Source organism: Chlorocebus sabaeus, chromosome 9 (assembly GCF_047675955.1).
Source record: "Chlorocebus sabaeus isolate Y175 chromosome 9, mChlSab1.0.hap1, whole genome shotgun sequence".
NCBI lineage: Eukaryota > Metazoa > Chordata > Mammalia > Primates > Cercopithecidae > Chlorocebus > Chlorocebus sabaeus.
In genome coordinates, this window is record NC_132912.1 from 99,382,124 (window position 1) to 99,400,222 (window position 18,099).

The window sequence follows — 18,099 nt, forward strand, 5'->3', positions numbered from 1 at the left end:
GAATTACGTCTTATTTTCTGGTAGCTCAAATTCAAGAAATCGTTGAACACCTATTGTGTACAGAACTGGGATGGGCACTGTGGATGATACAAAGCTGTAAGACATGCTTCCTATCGAGGCCAGGAGAGGGTGACCAGAGAAGCCTGTATATAACTAGAGCCCCAGGGGATGTGTGTGTGTGCAGTGTCCCAAGGAAAGCGTGACCTGCAAGCTGTGCAGGTTCAGAGGGGAGCAAGGTTGCTGCTGGCGATGAGGATTTTATCTTTTTAAAACACTCAATCCAGCATGCTTTCACTAAGTCTCTATGTCCCCAACATAGTTCGTGTATTTATGGAGGAGCAAAAAGCAACAGGAAGTCAGGAGGTACACTGAGCTCATCTCCCTGCTCCCCAGTGGGTTCTGTCCTTGCAGGTGAGAATTCATGCTGTGCACCCAGGCCCACGGGCCTTGAGGCATCTCTTGGCTCTACTCGCCAGAATCCTCCCAAAAGGGATGGCAGGAGGATGGCAGAGCCTCAGCAGTCACAGGGAGGGAGGCTCCTGAGAGAAAAGGATGCAGATAGGAAAGACAGTATGTCTCATAAGCAAACCAGTAATGTAGTCACTTTGCAAACAAATCATCCTTCAGTTGGTTTCAGACCTACAGGGCTGGGCTGTGAGGTTCTTTACAGTCCCCAAGTGTGCCCCCAGCTCAGACAGAACCCAGCTTGCAGAGAGGGGCTGTAATCAGAGAGATCAGGTAAAGAAAACACTGCAGGAAATGATCTGTTACAAAGATGCCAGTTACCAAGGAGGTTGCTAAGGGAAGCTGGCAAGTTAGCTAGAGCTAAGTCAGCTCTCCACTACATAAACACTTGAGCTACAGAACCATGAGGTAGGGATCAGGGGTTCAGAAGAAAAGTTCAGTGCAGGGGTAACATGAAGCAGAACAGTCCTCTGGGATTGATTAGTGAGTCTGCAGTTTCTAACGGCAAGATGATAACACCTTTCTCCTTTCGCTCCTTTCGCTTTGTGGAAGAAAAATGAGGCTCTCAGGTATGAAGCAAAGCTACAACCCACAAAGCAGATTACCTTGGAAACAGACTGGACAAGGGCCTCCCAGAACTTGCTCCCAAGGCCATTCTACCCAGAGCCTCAGAGAGGTGACCAGTCACTGATCAAGCTTTCAACACAAAATTAATCACCTAGGTCCAGGGACCACCAGGACTTACCATGTCATTATCCAAGGTAATGGCAGGGGACAAAGAACTAAGACAGAAAAAGATGAGGAGATAGTGAAAACACCCACGGACATTTGCCTTGAGTTTTATTTAATGTTTGCATAAGCTTGTCCTCAATAAAGACATTTTATCTCTTACATAATAAGGTGTGGAAGTTGATGCTTTAAATATGTGGGGTCTTTTTTTTTTTTTTTTTTTTTTTTGAGACAGGGTCCCATTTTGTTAGCAGGCTGGAATGCAGTGGTGCAGTCATGGCTCACTGCAGCCTTGAATGTCCAGGCTCAAGCGATTCTCCCACCAGAGCCTCCTGAGTAGCTGGGACCACAGGCATGTACCACCACGCCCAGCTAATTTTTAAAAATTTTTATGCAGAAACGAGGTCTTACTATGCTGCCCAGGCTGGTCTCAAATTCCTGGGTTCAAGCAATCCTCCCGCCTCAGCCTCCCAAAATGCTGGGATTACAGGTATGAGCCACCATGCCCGACTGATCTGTGGGGCCTTGATCAAAAAATTCTCAAGAGAATTGGGAGCAAAGTTGAATGATAACAAAGACACGTAGTTACCACCTGGTGGCAGCATATCTAAACTAAAGACTTGTGAGTGTGACGTGTGTGCCTGTGTGTGTGTGTGTGTGTGTATACACCCACGCAAGCAAGTTCAGGGGAAGGAGAGATTGGAGCAGAATTGTACGATCTCATGGTCAGAACCCAACACCTCTCTCCAGCCCCATTTCAGTTAACACTGGGAGCTTCCCCTATAACCTTCCAACTCAGGTGGTTGTCTTGGATTCTCTTTGGAGAAGCAACCTCATTACCACCCCTTTCCCAAACTCAAGTCAGAAAGATTTGTCCCAACAACAGTTAGGTGATCTCCAAAGCAGTGGTCTGAAACTGGCCTAAAGCCTGCCACCCTATAATATTTGTCCTGTGAGCGAATCAATCAGTGAGCGAGTGAGTGAATGAACACAGCCTAATTTCCTTAATATAGTTATTTTCAGCCTCTAGGGTTACCACAGTCAATGGTGGGGCACTGATAAACGTGGCAATCTAGACATTTAGAAATGGCTCCTGTATAAGTGTCCATCTCAGGGCTGACAAATGCAGACCCTAGAAGGGCAGGCCAGGAGAGCCCTATATTCCAGTGGGACAGCAGACAGATTTGCCTCCTGGGAATTCGAAGACACAGATTCCTGATCCAGTCCTCCCTTGATGGGACTTAGGTAAGTTACTAAATCTTGGAGCCTTAGTTTTCTTTCCTGTGAAACAGAGATCATCCTATGCACTAAACCCTAGGATGATCAGGTGAGATCACGGAGACACAGGCAGTCCATGGACTTTGAAAGGGCTGCCAGGTGTTCCAAGTTATTACTCTGCTGGGGGGTGCTGCAAATACGCATTTTAGATTTAGCAGTTTGTCCTTTATCCTACTTCTTTATGAATTAAGCTACCTTGTCACCTACTGAGCCACCCTTAGGAAAATGAATTATTCCTCCCCAGGTCCAAGTTGCTGCTGCTTCTGAGCCAGGAGGTAAGCGATCATTCTCAAGGTTAAACTCGACAGCCACAGGGACAGAAACACAAACCAAACCAAACCATGTCTAGAGTCAGAAAATTCAGAGTTCATATAATCAGGGAAATGAAAAATGTGGGCCGGGCACGGTGGCTCACGCCTGTAATCCCAGCACTTTGGTTTGGGAGGCCAAAGCAGACGGATTGCTTGAGCTCACAAGTCCAAGACCAGCCTGGGTAACATCACAAAATCCCATCTATATGAAAAATACAAAAAATTAACTGGGCATGGTGGTTCATACCTGTAGTCCCAGTAACTCGGGAGGCTTAGGTGGGAGGATGACTTGAGCCAGGAGGCAGTGGTTACAGGGAGCTGGGATTGCTGGGATTGTGCCACTGCACTCTAGCCTGAGCAACAGAGCCAGAACTTGTCTCAAAAAATAAAAAAAAATTAAAAAAATAAATAAATAAGGAAGGCAGGTAGGAAGGAAGGAAGGAAAAAGAAAAATGCAGTGAGTTTCCTTTTCCTATGCAAAAAGCAGCCAAATTTGACAGCCTGCCTCCCCCACTGGTAGCCTCCTTCCAGCTCCACGGCATCCAGAAGCCCCCTGGCCCGGGTGACTTTACAAGTTGCCAGTTGGCTACAAACCAGGCTAGCTCCGCAGTACACTGCTGCCTTGGGAAGCCCTGGTAAACCTCACCGATCCTGCTGTGAGGGGCCCAGCAGACCAGGAATAATGGGAGAGACACCTTTGGCATTCCCTGCAGGTTTCCAGTGCTATGGTGGGAGCATGGCATGTGTTAGAATATCCAGGGGGACAACAAGTGTAAGGCTCTGTCAACACTAAACTGCCAATAAAGTAGGGCTTTCTTTAATTGTCCAGTAGTTTCATAGCAAAGACACAGGGCAGAAAGGATGATGCAGTCTCCAGATTCAAGTGGGTACTGGTGGTTCTCCAAGTGTTCTTTTGTGAGTAAGTCCCTCTTCCACAATGGAAACGATTGTTCCTACCCACTTCCCCGCCTGTATCTCCAACAACCAGAAGAGATCAGTAACTGAAATGTACTAGATGCTCCAGAAAAGCTTATTGGGTATATGGATAGGATGATGGGCAAGGCTAGGGGGCGCCAGAGGCTGCTTTGTTATCCAATATCTGGAGTTGCAGATAGGGGAAGAAAGGCTATAGAGGCTAGATGGTTTTTCCAAAAGGAACCACGACTAAAATGCGTGGTGTTGGATAACAATTTCTGCCACAGTATGCAGAATATGGTCCTAATCACAGAGAAATCTGGATTCAAATCTGGGCTCTATCACTGATTGGCTGTGACACTTTGGGAATGTTCAGTCCCTCTGTGCCTCTGTGTCCCCATTTGTAAAGTGCAGGTAAGAAAAGCATCCTAGTGGGGTAGCTTTCGGACTTCAGTGAGATCAAGGGTGTGGATGGTAGTGATGGTGCTTTCTCTCCCCACATCCATGCCAAGGCACAGCTCATTTGGGAAGAGCTTCCACCAGCACTTCCAAGCCTCCCAGTTAGGTGCTGGAGGGAGCTTTTACTGCTCTTTCCCCTAAAGAAGCACCCAATCTAACTGACAAACACCTAAACAATCACTGGACCACATCTTGCAGGTTCTAGGATCAGTGTCAAAGGCTTGCTGGCATCAGAGACTGCCTCTGGCCCTCTGATCAACCTATGCCTTCTCTCCAAGGCACCCTGTTGGCACCTGCTCTTCCATGAGTTCACGGATGGGAAAGTCAGGCCCGCCTCCCTGTGGGCCCAGGGCCCTACTATCTTCTTTTCAGGCTGAAGGCTTGTAATACTCAATCTAGCCCATTCCAGAAACTCTCCCATCCATAATGCTGATACCTTGGTGGATACTTCTCTTTCTTGAATCTATTAATGAAACCCATAGGGAAGGAGGGCTAAGTCTCCAGTGGTGCCTCCGCATGCTTAGCATTTGAGAGCGAATGATGGTAACACATGAATAAGCCTCTTAGAGGGCCTGCTGTGTGGGTCTCCTGCTTCAACTCCAGTATGTGCATGGAGATCACATCCACTGTTACCTAGATCAGTGGTTCTCAAGGGTGGTGGCACTGCCCCCCTGGAGCGTTTGGAAAAATCTATGAGGGTGTTTTGGGTGGTCACCAAGGAGATGGCATTTAGTAAAAGGGGGAAGGACCCTAGACATCCTGCCATGGGTGGGACAGCCCTGCCCATTGAAGAGGTGTTTCACATCCCTTGTGACTTTCAAATATTCCCCTAGACATACATGTAAGTTTTAAAAAGCACTTATGATACATATTTATACCTTTATGTATATTTCTGCACATCTGTGTATCTGTACATGTATGTGTATATTTTTAAATTTAATGTCAGCAGATACAAGCAAAAATATAAACAAATATACTTATCATTTTATTACTAATTATTACTAATGCCATATTGGCTGGGAGTCACAAGTCACATAACTTCTCTCAACTCAGTTATATATTCCTATTTTGTTTTGAGTTTAGGTCCTGGAGGGGAACTTTTACTGCTCATTCACTTTTGTCAAAATGTATTACTTTGCATTGGAAAAAACAAGATAATAAAATATGGGCAAAGTTTGTAAACAGTTTACAAGAAAAATCATGATCCTGAAGAATATTTTGAAAATAAGTTTACTATATATTAATGCAATAAAATCAAATTACCCCTCGCCCTCAAAAAATCTGCTTATTATTTTCTGAGCCTAGAACCTAAACTGTTTCACATATAAACACATCTTATTTTTGCACTTAATTTGTTAGAAATTCAATTTCTATAAAAATGGAAAGGAAATCATAGAGTTGTTCATCATCTAGGAAAATCCGGATGCCAGTGCCAACATTGTTCCCATCATTTGAGCCACCAAGACTGCAGACGTGTGTCAGTCAACGTTTGAAGCCGTAATGTTCACAGTGATTCTGAGTGTGTCTGCATCTGACTATTTTGTCATGACTTCTGGTGCAAGCATGTTTGAGCATGTCCTCTTCTTTAATTTCTCTTTCCTACTTCAATTAGGGCAGTATATTTGATTTCTGAGAATTTTATATGTAGGTAGGTTATATAATATATAAACCTCATGTCAGAGTAGGAAAGGGGGTATTACAACATGTTATAAAAAGGACCCATGGAGACTGAGGGCTGAGAGCCACCAATTTGGCCTCTCAGATCATGAGGCAATGACTTCACCAATTCTGACTTCCAGATATTTGCTTAAACTCTCCCAGCAGTCACAACAGAGGAAGTTTGGAGAAGAATTCTGCTTGTCACAGCCATGACTCCAGCCCCAGCTTTGTGTAAAACAGGACCTTCATCTCTCTGGGGTGAAGTGAGTGTAAGTAGGGACTGCCCCACGCTGTCGTCAACTGGAATGAGAAAAGCTGTTTCTCAGCAGAAAGGTGGAAGCAGAACTGGGTCGTGCTACTTACAGAGGTCTTCAGTGGCAGCTGGGACAAAAGCAGCCATGGATTCATAGAGATCGTCGTCACAGCCGGGGTTGAGCGAGCATTTCATGAGCAGGTCTGTGGAAAGGTGGGCCATGGACTCGTACACAGCGTCAGCCTCCTCCCCTTGCATCAGTTCCTCTTTAATGTGACTCTTGAGCATGTCCACCGTTTCCTGAAAGAGAAGACGAGGCCCACGGCGCACTGAGGCAGCCTGGCTTTCTGGGTGGAACTTGGCCCCCAAAGGCACTTGTGGCCAGCAAAGTAAAGGTTCCCATGAGTCAGGATTGCAATTGGTTGTGTGTATTTGTATTTTCCCGCCTGACTGAATGCTCCTTGAGGCCAGGCTTCCCACCATTTTTTGGTTTCTTTTATGTTTTTGTTTTAAACTTCGTATCTTCCTACAACACTAAGCACAGAGTTAGGCACTTAGGAGACACTCACTAAATGTCCACTGACCAGAGGATACAAATTAAAAATTACTTTCCCATGGCCAGGTGTGGTGGCTCACACCTGTAATCCCAGGACTTTGGGAGGCCAAGGTGAGTGGATCACCTGAGGTCAGGAGTTCAAGACCAGCCTGGCCAAAATGGCAAAACCTCATCTCTACTAAAAATACAAAAATTAGCCGGGCATGGTGGAGCACGCTTGGAATCCCAGCTACTCAGGAAGCCGGGGCATGAGAATTACTTGAATCCAAGAGGCAGAGGTTGCAGTGAGCCAAGATCACACCAGTGCACTCCAGCCTGGGCAACAGAGCAAGACTCTGTCTAAAAAAAATAAAATAATAAAAAAAAAATAACTTTCCCATGAGCACCTTTTAAATGTCAGGTGCGATGCTAGGTATTTGTCTATACCCTATCTCCTGTAATCCATTCCACTACTGCTAGAGAAAGGTATAATATTCCCTAGTTTACAGACCAGAAAAACAAAGCTCATAAAAATCTAGTATCTTACTCAAGGGCTTGCAATCCGATCTTTGATCTTTCTTCTACACCCTAGTGGTTCCTCCAAAGGGAAAAAATGACACAAGAAGGTGTGACCTTTCCTGACTAGCCACGCAGAAATTCAAATGAGCTGAACAGGAATGCAGCTAAGGTGTTCTCGCACTGTGTGCAGTCAGAGCTCACTCCGCAGCTTGGCACACTAGCCCCTGGTCCTTTCGCAGGCTCCTCCAAACTGTCAGGAACCCTGACCGTTTCCAGGGGTTCTGGCCTCAATTTTATGTCCTGTGTGCCCAAAAGGAGAGATGATCTTGGATAAAGTGTCCTGACATCAGAAAGGTTCTCCCCCACCTCCCACTGCCATCCTGCCTCCATGTGATTGTGAAGCCAGAGAGGTGACTTCCCTGAAACCTCTGCACAACTTTTCCTGGTAAGAAACTTTGGTGTTTCACAATCTTTATTTCAGCATCAACCCACAAAAATCCTCATTTTTACCACTACTACCCTAAGATAACTAATATTTTATTGACACTTCGTTAGTTTCCTCACGAGACCCAATACACCAGATGACAGCTGTGAAATGTTGGAGATTCAAGATCTGGCCTTTGGTTTTGATGTAGTAACAAAAGGAAATGGGACAGTTCTAAGAGGCCGTAAGCAACACAAAGGGACAGTCTTTTGATCAGAATGCTGAAGCTGCATCGGTTGAAGGTGACCATAGGAAGAAAGCAAAGACGCTATGACCTAGATTAACTTCAGCACCAACTGAAAGTGCATCTTTCAACATGCCAGTTAAATACAACAGGATAACAAGCCCTGGCTTTAGTATCAAACTAGGTGCAAATCCTATCTCTGCCCTGAATAGTTTGTGGCCCTAAGCACAATGACTTTGCCTTTCTAAGCCGTTTTCCTCTTTTGTAAAGTATTGGCTCTCAATACTGTCAACTTCAAAGGATTGTGGTGGGGATTAAATGAGATAATACATTTTCAAATCAAATACATCAATAAATACTAGTTACTAATATGAACACAGTAGGTTATTAATAAAAACTATTGGCATGGAAATGAAATGCTACATTTGGTACATTTGTGACTTTAAGAAAAAACTGAGTAAATACACCCAGACTGAGAGCACCTTTTAGCCTTATTTGTGTCAGTGATGCCCAAAAAAAGGACTCACACCATTTTATTCAAAACACTTATACACCTGTAAACACTGGGAAGTCCCCTCTCTGTGCCTCCGTGAATCACTGTCTTGTAGATTTTCCAACACAGAGCAGAGAGGTAAGTTTCTGGGGAGATGTCAGGCTCCCTCCTGTCTGGAGGTCGACAGCAAGACTGGGCTGTGTTTATTGCTCCCTGTGAAGTCACAGCCCCATGCGAGAGGCTGAGCTATTCTCAGGTACCTTCTGGGAGTCTGTGAAGAAGGAGGAAAACCACAGAGGACTGGGATCAGGAAAAGCAGCTGCTTCCCAGGCATCAGAGGCCATACTGGGGCATGGAATAAGAGGTAGACATGGGGTGTGATCAGCCTCAAAGAAGGACCCAGAAGTCAGTGTTCGAGGAGGAGCTGAGGGCCCAAAACCAGATGATCAGATAAACTGGGTGTGCCTGCCTGTCTTAAGATGGGATCCAGGCAGGGGGTTAGAAAGAGAAAGCGAGGCTGTCAGCAGGAGGTGGGCCTCAGAGTTGCTGCCCTGATGCCTTCCAGGTGCATAGCTTTATTGTGGTCTCTGCAAAAGAAGAAACCAAGCCTAACACAGTTCACCGGGCCCTGAAGGTGGGCGAGGCAGCTGGGAGCATCCCACCAACGTGCCCTGGAGGCAGGCGGGGAGGTGGGGGGAGATATCAGCCTCTACTTTCAGCAGATTCACTCTATAAAGGTTTCTGTAAATTCTTTGAGGGTGAACCTCAGTGCTTAATAGAAATGATTCCATTTTACCTTCAAAAGAACTCTATGACTCGAACTACGATTATCTTTCTTCTGCATATTAGGAAACTGAGAGAGGATACGTGACTTACCCAATGTCACAAGGCTAACAAGGGTTGGTACAGGAATTTGGACCCAGGTCCATGTGACTCCAGATCTCATTTCTTAAGCCCACACATACTACCCACAGCCAGAAGAGGCACATGAGGACATGCTAGAGATAAAATCTATTCGTATTTTGGGTGAAAGGGCAGCCATCCTATCACAGCATGCATTTCCAATCCTGGGCTCCTCCTGCCTTGACCTTACCACATACTCGTCGATGAACTGCCGCAGGTCCCTGAAGCCATGTTTCTCGGCGATGGTGTTGGGGTAGTGGCCATGCTTGTTGGCCACACTGTATGCCTGCAGGGCTCCCGGGCAGGTGAGCAACAAGGCAGTGAGGTTCTTCAGTCCATACTTCGCAGCAAAATGCAACAGGGTGGGCAGCTCTTCATCCCTCTGATCTGAAAATTAGCAAGGAAAACTTAATTGACAGATACAAATAAAAGCACAGGGTGCCCTCGTTCATGGAGATGAAGCTGCCAAGACTAGCATGGCAACAGTAGGCACTCAGCCATTACTTACTGATTTTCTGACCTAACACCTAACAGCTTCCTTCAGGACACCACTGAAGATCATGTCCTCAGATGCAGAGGAAATAATTTTTTTTTTTTTTTTGAGATGGAGTCTCGCTCTGTCACCCAGGCTGGAGTGCAGTGGCATGATCTTGGCTCACTGCAACCTCTGCCTCCCAAGTTCAAGTGATTATTTCGCTTCAGCCTCTCAAGTAGCTGGGATTACAGACGTGCATCACGCCCAGTTAATTTTTGTATTCTGAGTAGAGATGGGGTTTCACCACGTTGTCCAGGCTGGTCTCATACTCCTGACCACCTGCCTCAGCCTCCCAAAGTGCCGGGATTACAGGCATGAGCCACCACACCCGGCCATAACATTTTAATTAATTAGCAAATCTAATAATGAATACCTTACCATCTTCTCTAACAGGACTGGAAAATCCTGACAAAAAGTACCAATGCGGCCGGGCACGGTGGCTCAAGCCTGTAATCCCAGCACTTTGGGAGGCCGAGACGGGTGGATCACGAGGTCAGGAGATCGAGACTATCCTGGCTAACACGGTGAAACCCCGTCTCTACTAAAACACAAAAAAAATTAGCTGGGCGAGGTGGCAGGCGCCTGTAGTCCCAGCTACTCGGGAGGCTGAGGCAGGAGAATGGCGTGAACTCGGGAGGCGGGGCTTGCAGTGAGCTGAGATCCGGCCACTGCACTCCAGCCTGGACAACAGAGCCAGACTCCGTCTCAAAAAAAAAAAAAAAAAAAAAAAGTACCAATGCAAAATGTGCTGGGTTTTTTTAAAGGCTTAGCTAGCAGCCACAAAGTACAATAGGAATCATGTTCTGAACTTCTCTGCAAAGTTCAGAGCATGTATTTTTTAAAGCTATTGTTTCGTGCTGATTAAAAGAAAGAAGTTCATCCCCTTAGCCCTCATTCCTAATTTCATGATAAGTACACCAAGTAATCCTGGATATGTTCCTTAGACTTTCCGCAGCCTTTAGTTCTCAACCAGAAAATACTTCCAGACTATCTCAAAAGGACCTGGGAGGATTCATAAGATAGTATTCAGCAGGGTTCTTATTTAGGAGAGATTTTGAACGTTGGTCTTAATGCACAGAAGCCCCGCCAGGACATCAGTTCACTCTCTAATTGGTGGAAAGCAAAGTACTCCAGAGAGGTGCTGGGTCCCCACGGACCCCTCCACCCACTGACATCTGAATATAGCAAGTTAAACTCAACTAAGAAAATGGACATGTTTGTGTTTGCGGAGCTGGGGACAAATCTCTTTTTTTCATAAACGTTTATTTTTAAGCCCAACAACTTTATAGATATATATTTATATACAAATGTATATTTTTTAACATGACAAACCTAGCCTTCTATTCCAAATATGATCCTTGGAATGAAGCGTCCGAAAGTATTCCCAGGATCCCAGATTGTCAGGTTATGAAATACTTCCTCCTAAGCCCCAAGCTTAATAGAGAATAGTCACATCTACAAAAGTGCTGCAAGAACATTCCATAGTAGGAAAATGGGGAGAGGCAATACGAAAGAGAATCCCCCAGGAGAAGGCCTTGAAGGTCATGTAACCTCATCCTTATGGTTCTCTTAGACTGTAGAAGGATGGACCATAGGCAGAAGGTAACCAGAGACTTGGGTCCCATTTGTGTAGTGCAACCATGGTATGAAGGAATGGTGGTGTCCACCGAAACACTACAATAGGCATCCTGTCACACCAAGCACCATCCCTGTGCAAAGGGTGTGACTCTCCCAGCTCCTAGCATGTCACACGTGCACAAAAGGCTGTTCCTCCCCCATTAAACAAGTACTTGTTTAGAGCCTACAAAGAGCCAGCCGCCCAGGAACAGTTCCAGCTCTCACTGAGCGGACAGCCTAGCAAAGAAGACAGACACAGCTGATGAGTGCTAGGTCAATGGCAAACAACATGCTGGTGGTCGGGGGGGGGTGCCAAAGCAGGTGAATGGAACCTACTGGAGGTTTGGAGAAGGTCTTCTAGGGGAAGTGCTACCTAAGCTGCTACAGGGAAGTTAGCCAGGTAAACAGCAACCAAGGCAGGGAGGAAGGACTGTCTTTCTATGAGTCTAAGTGGCAAGAGACAGGTGAAAAAAGCTCATACCTCCTGCAGATCAAAGCAGAGAAAAGACAAGAGGGAGTGTGGAGAGAGATGAGCACTTGTTTACAGGTTAAGCAGTTCGGATTTTATCTAGAAGGCAAATGGGAACCTCCCCTGACAGTACTTAGTTTATCTGTTCCTCACACTAACACTATGAGGAATAATCATTACAAGCTCCATTAGCTTACGCCAAACAGATTTAAAACCACTCAATTCCTACTCCTTCGTAAGCCACCACATGTGTTTTGAGAAGAGGGTAAAGTATTCAGATTTGCAATTTAGAAGAATGAGGCTACCCAGTCAAGAATGAGTCCTTACCACAGGATAGGTTATAGAGAAGGGACCCAGAAGAGTTATAGCAGAAGGTAAAAGCATATGTTGATGGGATGCTAAAACCAGCAGGCTGGAATCAGCCCACGTTGGTTTCCTGAGGTTTGACTGTCGACTTACTTGTCATCATATCTTCTTCTTCCAGCTGGTTGATTCCAAAGAGGTGCAGTCCGCTTGCAGGGATATTGTTCTTCAGGGATTCGGTTAGCAGTTTATCAAGGGTCTCTGTGTTGTAGGGCACAATTTTAAAGGCCTGAATACAAAAGTGAAGATGTTCAGATCTGAAATCCAGCTCTCTTCCATCCCGTAGATTCAAGACTGATAAGCCATGAGCAGAAATTACATGCCCAGAAAGCTCAGGCTTGCAATATCCTTACCTGACACATGAATTCTACAGGATTCGCAGCATTGGACAATAAATTCCCAATTTCTTCCATGTCAGTATAATAGCTGATAACGGTTTCACACACCACTAAGTCCCCAGAATATATCTTCAGAGAAACGTTCCCAGATGAAAGGTCTGAACAGAAGAAAAGACGCTATCAAAATTCCCAGGAAAAACAAGCATCCAGGGAAAAGTGGCTGTGGATATACACACTCCATCTAAGCAGTGAGGACACTAATTGGGGGCTGGAAGAAAGATCTTGGAGGTGAGCTGGGGCGGGAGTGAGGGAAAGGGTGGAGGTAGCAGGTGAGTAAACCAGCACATGGCAGGGCTCTGGGCCACAGCAATTTATCCTCATTGGGTTTGCAACTTAATTTTCAAAAATTTTCATCTTTTTACTCACTACTGCAGGCCCAGTGCCTCAATGCATAGGAAGAAAATTCGGGTTTAAGGCACTTTACACAAAGGCCAGTGGTCACAGAAGGAGGGAAAAAATCATGGGAGGTGAAACTGTGTTTCTGCCACATTGGGGCCGCTGAATTAGCTCACTGCAAGTCATGAGCTGCTGTCATGACTACGCGCTCTCCCTCGGGCGGGATGCTATACCACAGGAAGGGGTTTTGAGGGGGAAAGAGAAAATTAAAAATAACACCAACCACAGAGATTTACCAAAGAGGAAATGCGACAATAGAGACCATGGAAAAATATTCACCCACACTAGTAATCAAAGAAATGCATAGGAAAACAATGGACCACTCTTTAAAAAATATCAAAATAGCCAGGCGCAGTGGCTCACACCTCTAATCCAGCACTTTGGGAGGCTGAGGCGGGCAGATCACTAGGACAGGAGATTGAGACCATCCTGGCTAACATGGTGAAACCCTGGCTCTATTAAAAATACAAAAAATTAGCCGGGTATGGTGGCGGGCGCCTGTGGTCCCAGCTACTCAGGAGGCTGAGGCAGGAGAATGGCGTGAACCCGGGAGGCGGAGCTTGCAGTGAGCCGAGATGGCACCACTGCACTCCAGCCTGGGTGACAGAGCGAGACTCCATCTCAAAAAAAACAAAAAACAAAACACAAACAACAAAAAACGAAATATCAAAGTAGCAAACATATTTAAAATGATAATACCTGGCATTGGTGACAGCATAGCAAACAAGCAATGAAGCCCTATGGCATCACATTCACAGGGGACTACTTACTGGGAGCTTTCACGGAAACGGTGTACTCATTCTCCAGCTTGGCTTCCATCCTTACAGAGGGAGAATCCTCAGGAGAAAACTCTGCTTCTGTCACCACCCTGTCATCCAACTTACATCTCACAATAACGTAGACAGTGGTTTCTGCCTGAAATGGGAGGCCGGTCATTGTCTCCTCTCCCTCTCAGATCCCCGTAGGGTGTTGGGCCCGAGGGTCTCCCCAGCTCTCTTGCCCCAACTCTACCTAGTGAGGGTCCTCGGGGACAGGGTGGACTCAGTGGTCCAGTGTTGGGCAGTGAACTGTTTGCTACCAGTCCTAACGAGACAAGTCACAAAAACCAAGAGTAAATATTTATAGCAATTGGATGGAGTCATTTTATGTCTGTTGAAGCTGATAATAATAATAACAATAACAATAATAATAATAGTAAAACTTGGCCGGGCACAGTGGCTCACGCCTGTAATCTTAACGCTTTAGGAGGCCAAGGTGGGCGGATCACAAGGTAAGGAGTTTGATGATCAGCCTGGCTAACATGGTGAAACCTTGCCTCTACTAAAAATACAAAAATTAGCCAGGAGTTCTGGTGGGTGCCTGTAGTCCTAGCTACTCAGGAGGCTCAGGCAGGAGAATCACTTGAACCCAGGAGGCAGAAGTTGCAGTGAGTCAAGATCGTGCCACTGCACTCCAGCTTGGGCAACAGAGCAAGGCTCTGTCTCAAAAAAGGACACAAAAAACAAAACAAAACAAAAAACTTAAGGCTGACACTTTATAGGCTTTTTTTTTGAGACAGAGCTTCACTCTGTCACCCAGGCTGCAGTGCAGTGGTGCGACCTCAGCTCACTGCAACCTCCACCTTCCCAGGTTCAAGCGATTCTCATGCCTCAGCCTCCCTAGTAGCTGAGACTACAAGCACCTGCCACTACGCCCAGCCACTTTTTGTATGTTTAGTAGAGACAGGGTTTCGCCATGTTGGCCAGGCTGGTCTCGAACTCCTGACCTCAGGTGATCTGTCTGCCTTGGCCTCCCAAAGTGCTGGGATTACAGGTGTGAGTCACCGTGCCTGGCCATTTATATGTCTTTTTATTTCATTTTGGATAGCATTTCTGTTGCATTGTTTTTAATGAAATCATTGGTCCATTTCAGAATTGGACATCTTTTTAGAAGTCCTTTGCCACAGATAGCTTGAGAAGCCCTGCTCTAGACCAGTCTTGCTACTCAAGGTGGAGCCAAGGGAGCAGCAGCGTTGGCATCCCTTGGAAGCTTGTTAGAAATGCAGAATCTCAGGCCCCTCCTGGCCCCACTGAGGCAGAGTCTGCATCACAACAAGATGCCGTGCACCTTGCAGCCTGAGAGAAGCCCCCCTGGGTTCTGCTCTTCATGCAGTCCTGGATTTTACCATTGGGCAAAAAGAACTTCTCAGGGGATTAATTTTCCCAAACCATCAAGTACCTCGAATTACTCTTTTAGCTTGCTTTAAGATCTCACACCAAGCCTGCCAAATGGAGTGACTGCTGTGCTGGTTACGTGGGGGAATGAGCCTCTCAGTCTGAACTGGTGAGGGCAGACTCTCCAAAAAAACACGGGGAAAGGACAGATTCCTGGCCATAGCAAATCTCCAAGTGTTCCTCCTAAGACTATGCTATAAAGTCCTCAGATTAGCCCTTCATGACAAGGGTCATGAGAGGGTGTGGCAAGCTTGGACTTTATGACAGGTGATGTGGGGGTGATCCTGGCTCCCGGGGCTGCTGAGGCTGCACACACATGTGCTGTGGTGGTCATCCCTCCTGCTGCAGGCCCAGCCTTGTCCCACCTACACCTTCTGCCAGGGAGTATGAGAAGCCAATGAGAATGTGTGTCTCTCCTACTGACAGTCAGGACCCAACCCCGGCCTGCCCCTTCCCCTCTCCCCAGGATCCAGAAGCCTGAAATCAGCAACAAGAATCCTGGGATAGCAGGCAGTCAAGACAGGAGAAGGAACGAAAGCCTGGAAAAATCATGGAGGAAAGTGAAGGAGATAATACTTTGGTTCCAACCCACCTTTACCCATGGGCACCCAACAGCCTGACCAGAGGGGCATGGAGAAGGCAGGAAGTGGCACGGGAAGATTTCAAATGGAAATGTCCACAAAGGCATGGCCAATAAGGTAAGGAGTGAGACAGGCTGAGTATAAAGAACAGGGATTGTGGGGACCCGCCAACTGGGGGATGCACGGCCCATGTACAGGGTTGCTCAGCCCCTGCCAGTCGTCTCAGGCCTAATATGACCAGGTTCTGATTCAAAGGAAGCTGGAAACACAGATTTTTATGCCTAACTTTTAAAAATAATTTTTAAAAATAAAATATAAAAATAAAGATGGGAGTCTCACCATGTTGCCCAGGTTGGTCTCAAACTCCTGAGCTCAAGGGATCCACCCGCTTCAGCCCTCCCAAAGTCTTGGGATTACAGGTGTAAGCCATTGCACCCAGCCAATGTCTAACTTTTAAAATACTATGCAATCTAGGCCAGGCATGGTGACACATGTCTGTAATCCCTGCATTTTGTGGGGCTGAGGTGAATGGATCACTTGAGGCCAGGAGTTTGAGGCCAACTAGGCCAACATGGTGAAACCTCTCTCTACTAAAAATACAAAAAAAAAAAAAAAAACATTAGCTGGGCATGGTGGTGTGTGCCTGTAATCCCAGCTACTTGGGAGGCTGAGGCACAAGAATTGCTTGAATCTGGGAAGCAGAGGTTGCAGTGAGCTGAGATCTCACCACTGCACTCCAGCCTGGATGACAGAGAGAGACTCTGTCTCAAAAAATAAATAAACAAACACTGTGTAGTCCAAACCAAACATGTCTGATATGGTTTGGCTGTGTCCCCACCCAAATCTCATCTTGAACTGTAACTCCCACAGTTCCCACGTGAGAGGAACCTGGTGGGAGGTGATTGAATTATGGGAGTGGGTCTTTCCTGCGCTGTTCTCATGATAGTGAATGAGATTCACGAGCTCTGATGGTTTTATAAAGAGGTGTTCCCCTGCACAAGTTATCTCTCTCTTTGCCTGCTGCCATCCATGTAAGACATGCCTTTGCTCCTCCTTGCCTTCTGCTATGATTGTGAGGCCTCCCCAGCCACAAGGAACAGCAAGTCCAGTTAAACCTCTTTCTTTTGTAAATTGCCCACTCTCAGGTATGTCTTTATCAGCAGCATGAAAACAGACGAATACAATGTCTATCAGTTAAATCTGGCCCAAAGAAACAGTTGGCAACCCCATGTAGGAAGTGCTTGCCCAATGCCTCATGGCCTCAGCCTGCACAAAACCACCCACAAGGGTGAGGAAGCCAGTGCTGCCCACTGCCAAGGCTCACACGCCCTCTCGCCTCAAGGAGCCCACAAAACCAGCTTAGCAAAGAGCTTGTATCCATAAGAACTATCATAAATGCCACACGTTTTTAATTAGGAAAGGAAAAATAATGAAAAACCATCAGTACTAGGGTAGGATTCAAATAGCAATGGCTCATCAGTTGAACCCTCATGCTCAAGTCATCTGTAATGTATGCCCCACCCCTGAAAATGCTAGTCATATGATGTATGGCATTGATCTGATCCTTCTAAAAAGCAATATTGGCCAATGGGTTTTAGCCATCAAGCTTCAAGGCACTTCCTTGGGCCGTGGCAGTGGCCAGCATTAGAGAAGCAAGCTGTCAGATGCCCAACAAGCATTTCCTTTCTCTCAGCACCAGGCTACCAGGAACAGACACGGGCCTCTAACACTAGGGTTAGCGTTAGTGTCTGGAATGCTCCTGTCAGGTGGTCTCCTAGGTGCTCTATGTTATTACTGATTCATAGAACAGAAGTCTTAGACTGATGACACACATCTCCCTGGGCTAGTCTCTCTCTTACTCAGGGGAACTGGGTGTCTCCAGGGCCCAGGTAACAGGGTACCCAAAAGAAATCCCAAAGGAAGGTTGCGATTATACTGAGGTGCAACAGGAGAGCCCACTTTCTTTACTGCAGTAAATGCATGCATTTGAAAAGCCCAAGTGCTGACATCCAGCTACCAGGCCCCCAGCAGTGCCTACCCCACAGCGAATGCGGTCCGGCTGCACCACCATCAGGTTTCCAGGCGAAGTCACCGTCGGCAGGCTCTGCTGCTTCGAGTAGGAAACAACCTTCTCGTCCTCAGGCTCAGTGTCAGTGACTGAGTCACAGCCAGAATCTACGGAATAGAGGACACCGCTGAACGGGAACGGCAGGAAGGAGAACTGGTGGACATGTTCCACCCCATGAGAGCCCCAAATATTGCAAAATACGAAACGGCTCTGAATGTCAAACCAATACAAGCAGAAGAGACTGACTCAGGAAATCATGAAAGGGGACCTAA

The 18,099-nt window shown here is 46.4% G+C and overlaps 1 protein-coding gene across 1 annotated transcript in view; it reads right to left on the reverse strand.

The window, feature by feature from the left end:
- The window catches only part of PIK3AP1 (phosphoinositide-3-kinase adaptor protein 1), a 127,916-nt gene that overhangs the window by 46,721 nt on the left and 63,096 nt on the right, over window positions 1–18,099 (reverse strand). Inside the window, exons 3-8 of the mRNA XM_007963708.3 lie at window positions 17,798–17,934; window positions 13,736–13,880; window positions 12,525–12,667; window positions 12,268–12,400; window positions 9,378–9,574; window positions 6,180–6,369 (exon numbers count right to left, since the gene is read on the reverse strand). Coding sequence (XP_007961899.1) covers window positions 6,180–6,369; window positions 9,378–9,574; window positions 12,268–12,400; window positions 12,525–12,667; window positions 13,736–13,880; window positions 17,798–17,934 — 945 coding nt within the window. The remainder of the gene's footprint in view (window positions 1–6,179; window positions 6,370–9,377; window positions 9,575–12,267; window positions 12,401–12,524; window positions 12,668–13,735; window positions 13,881–17,797; window positions 17,935–18,099) is intronic.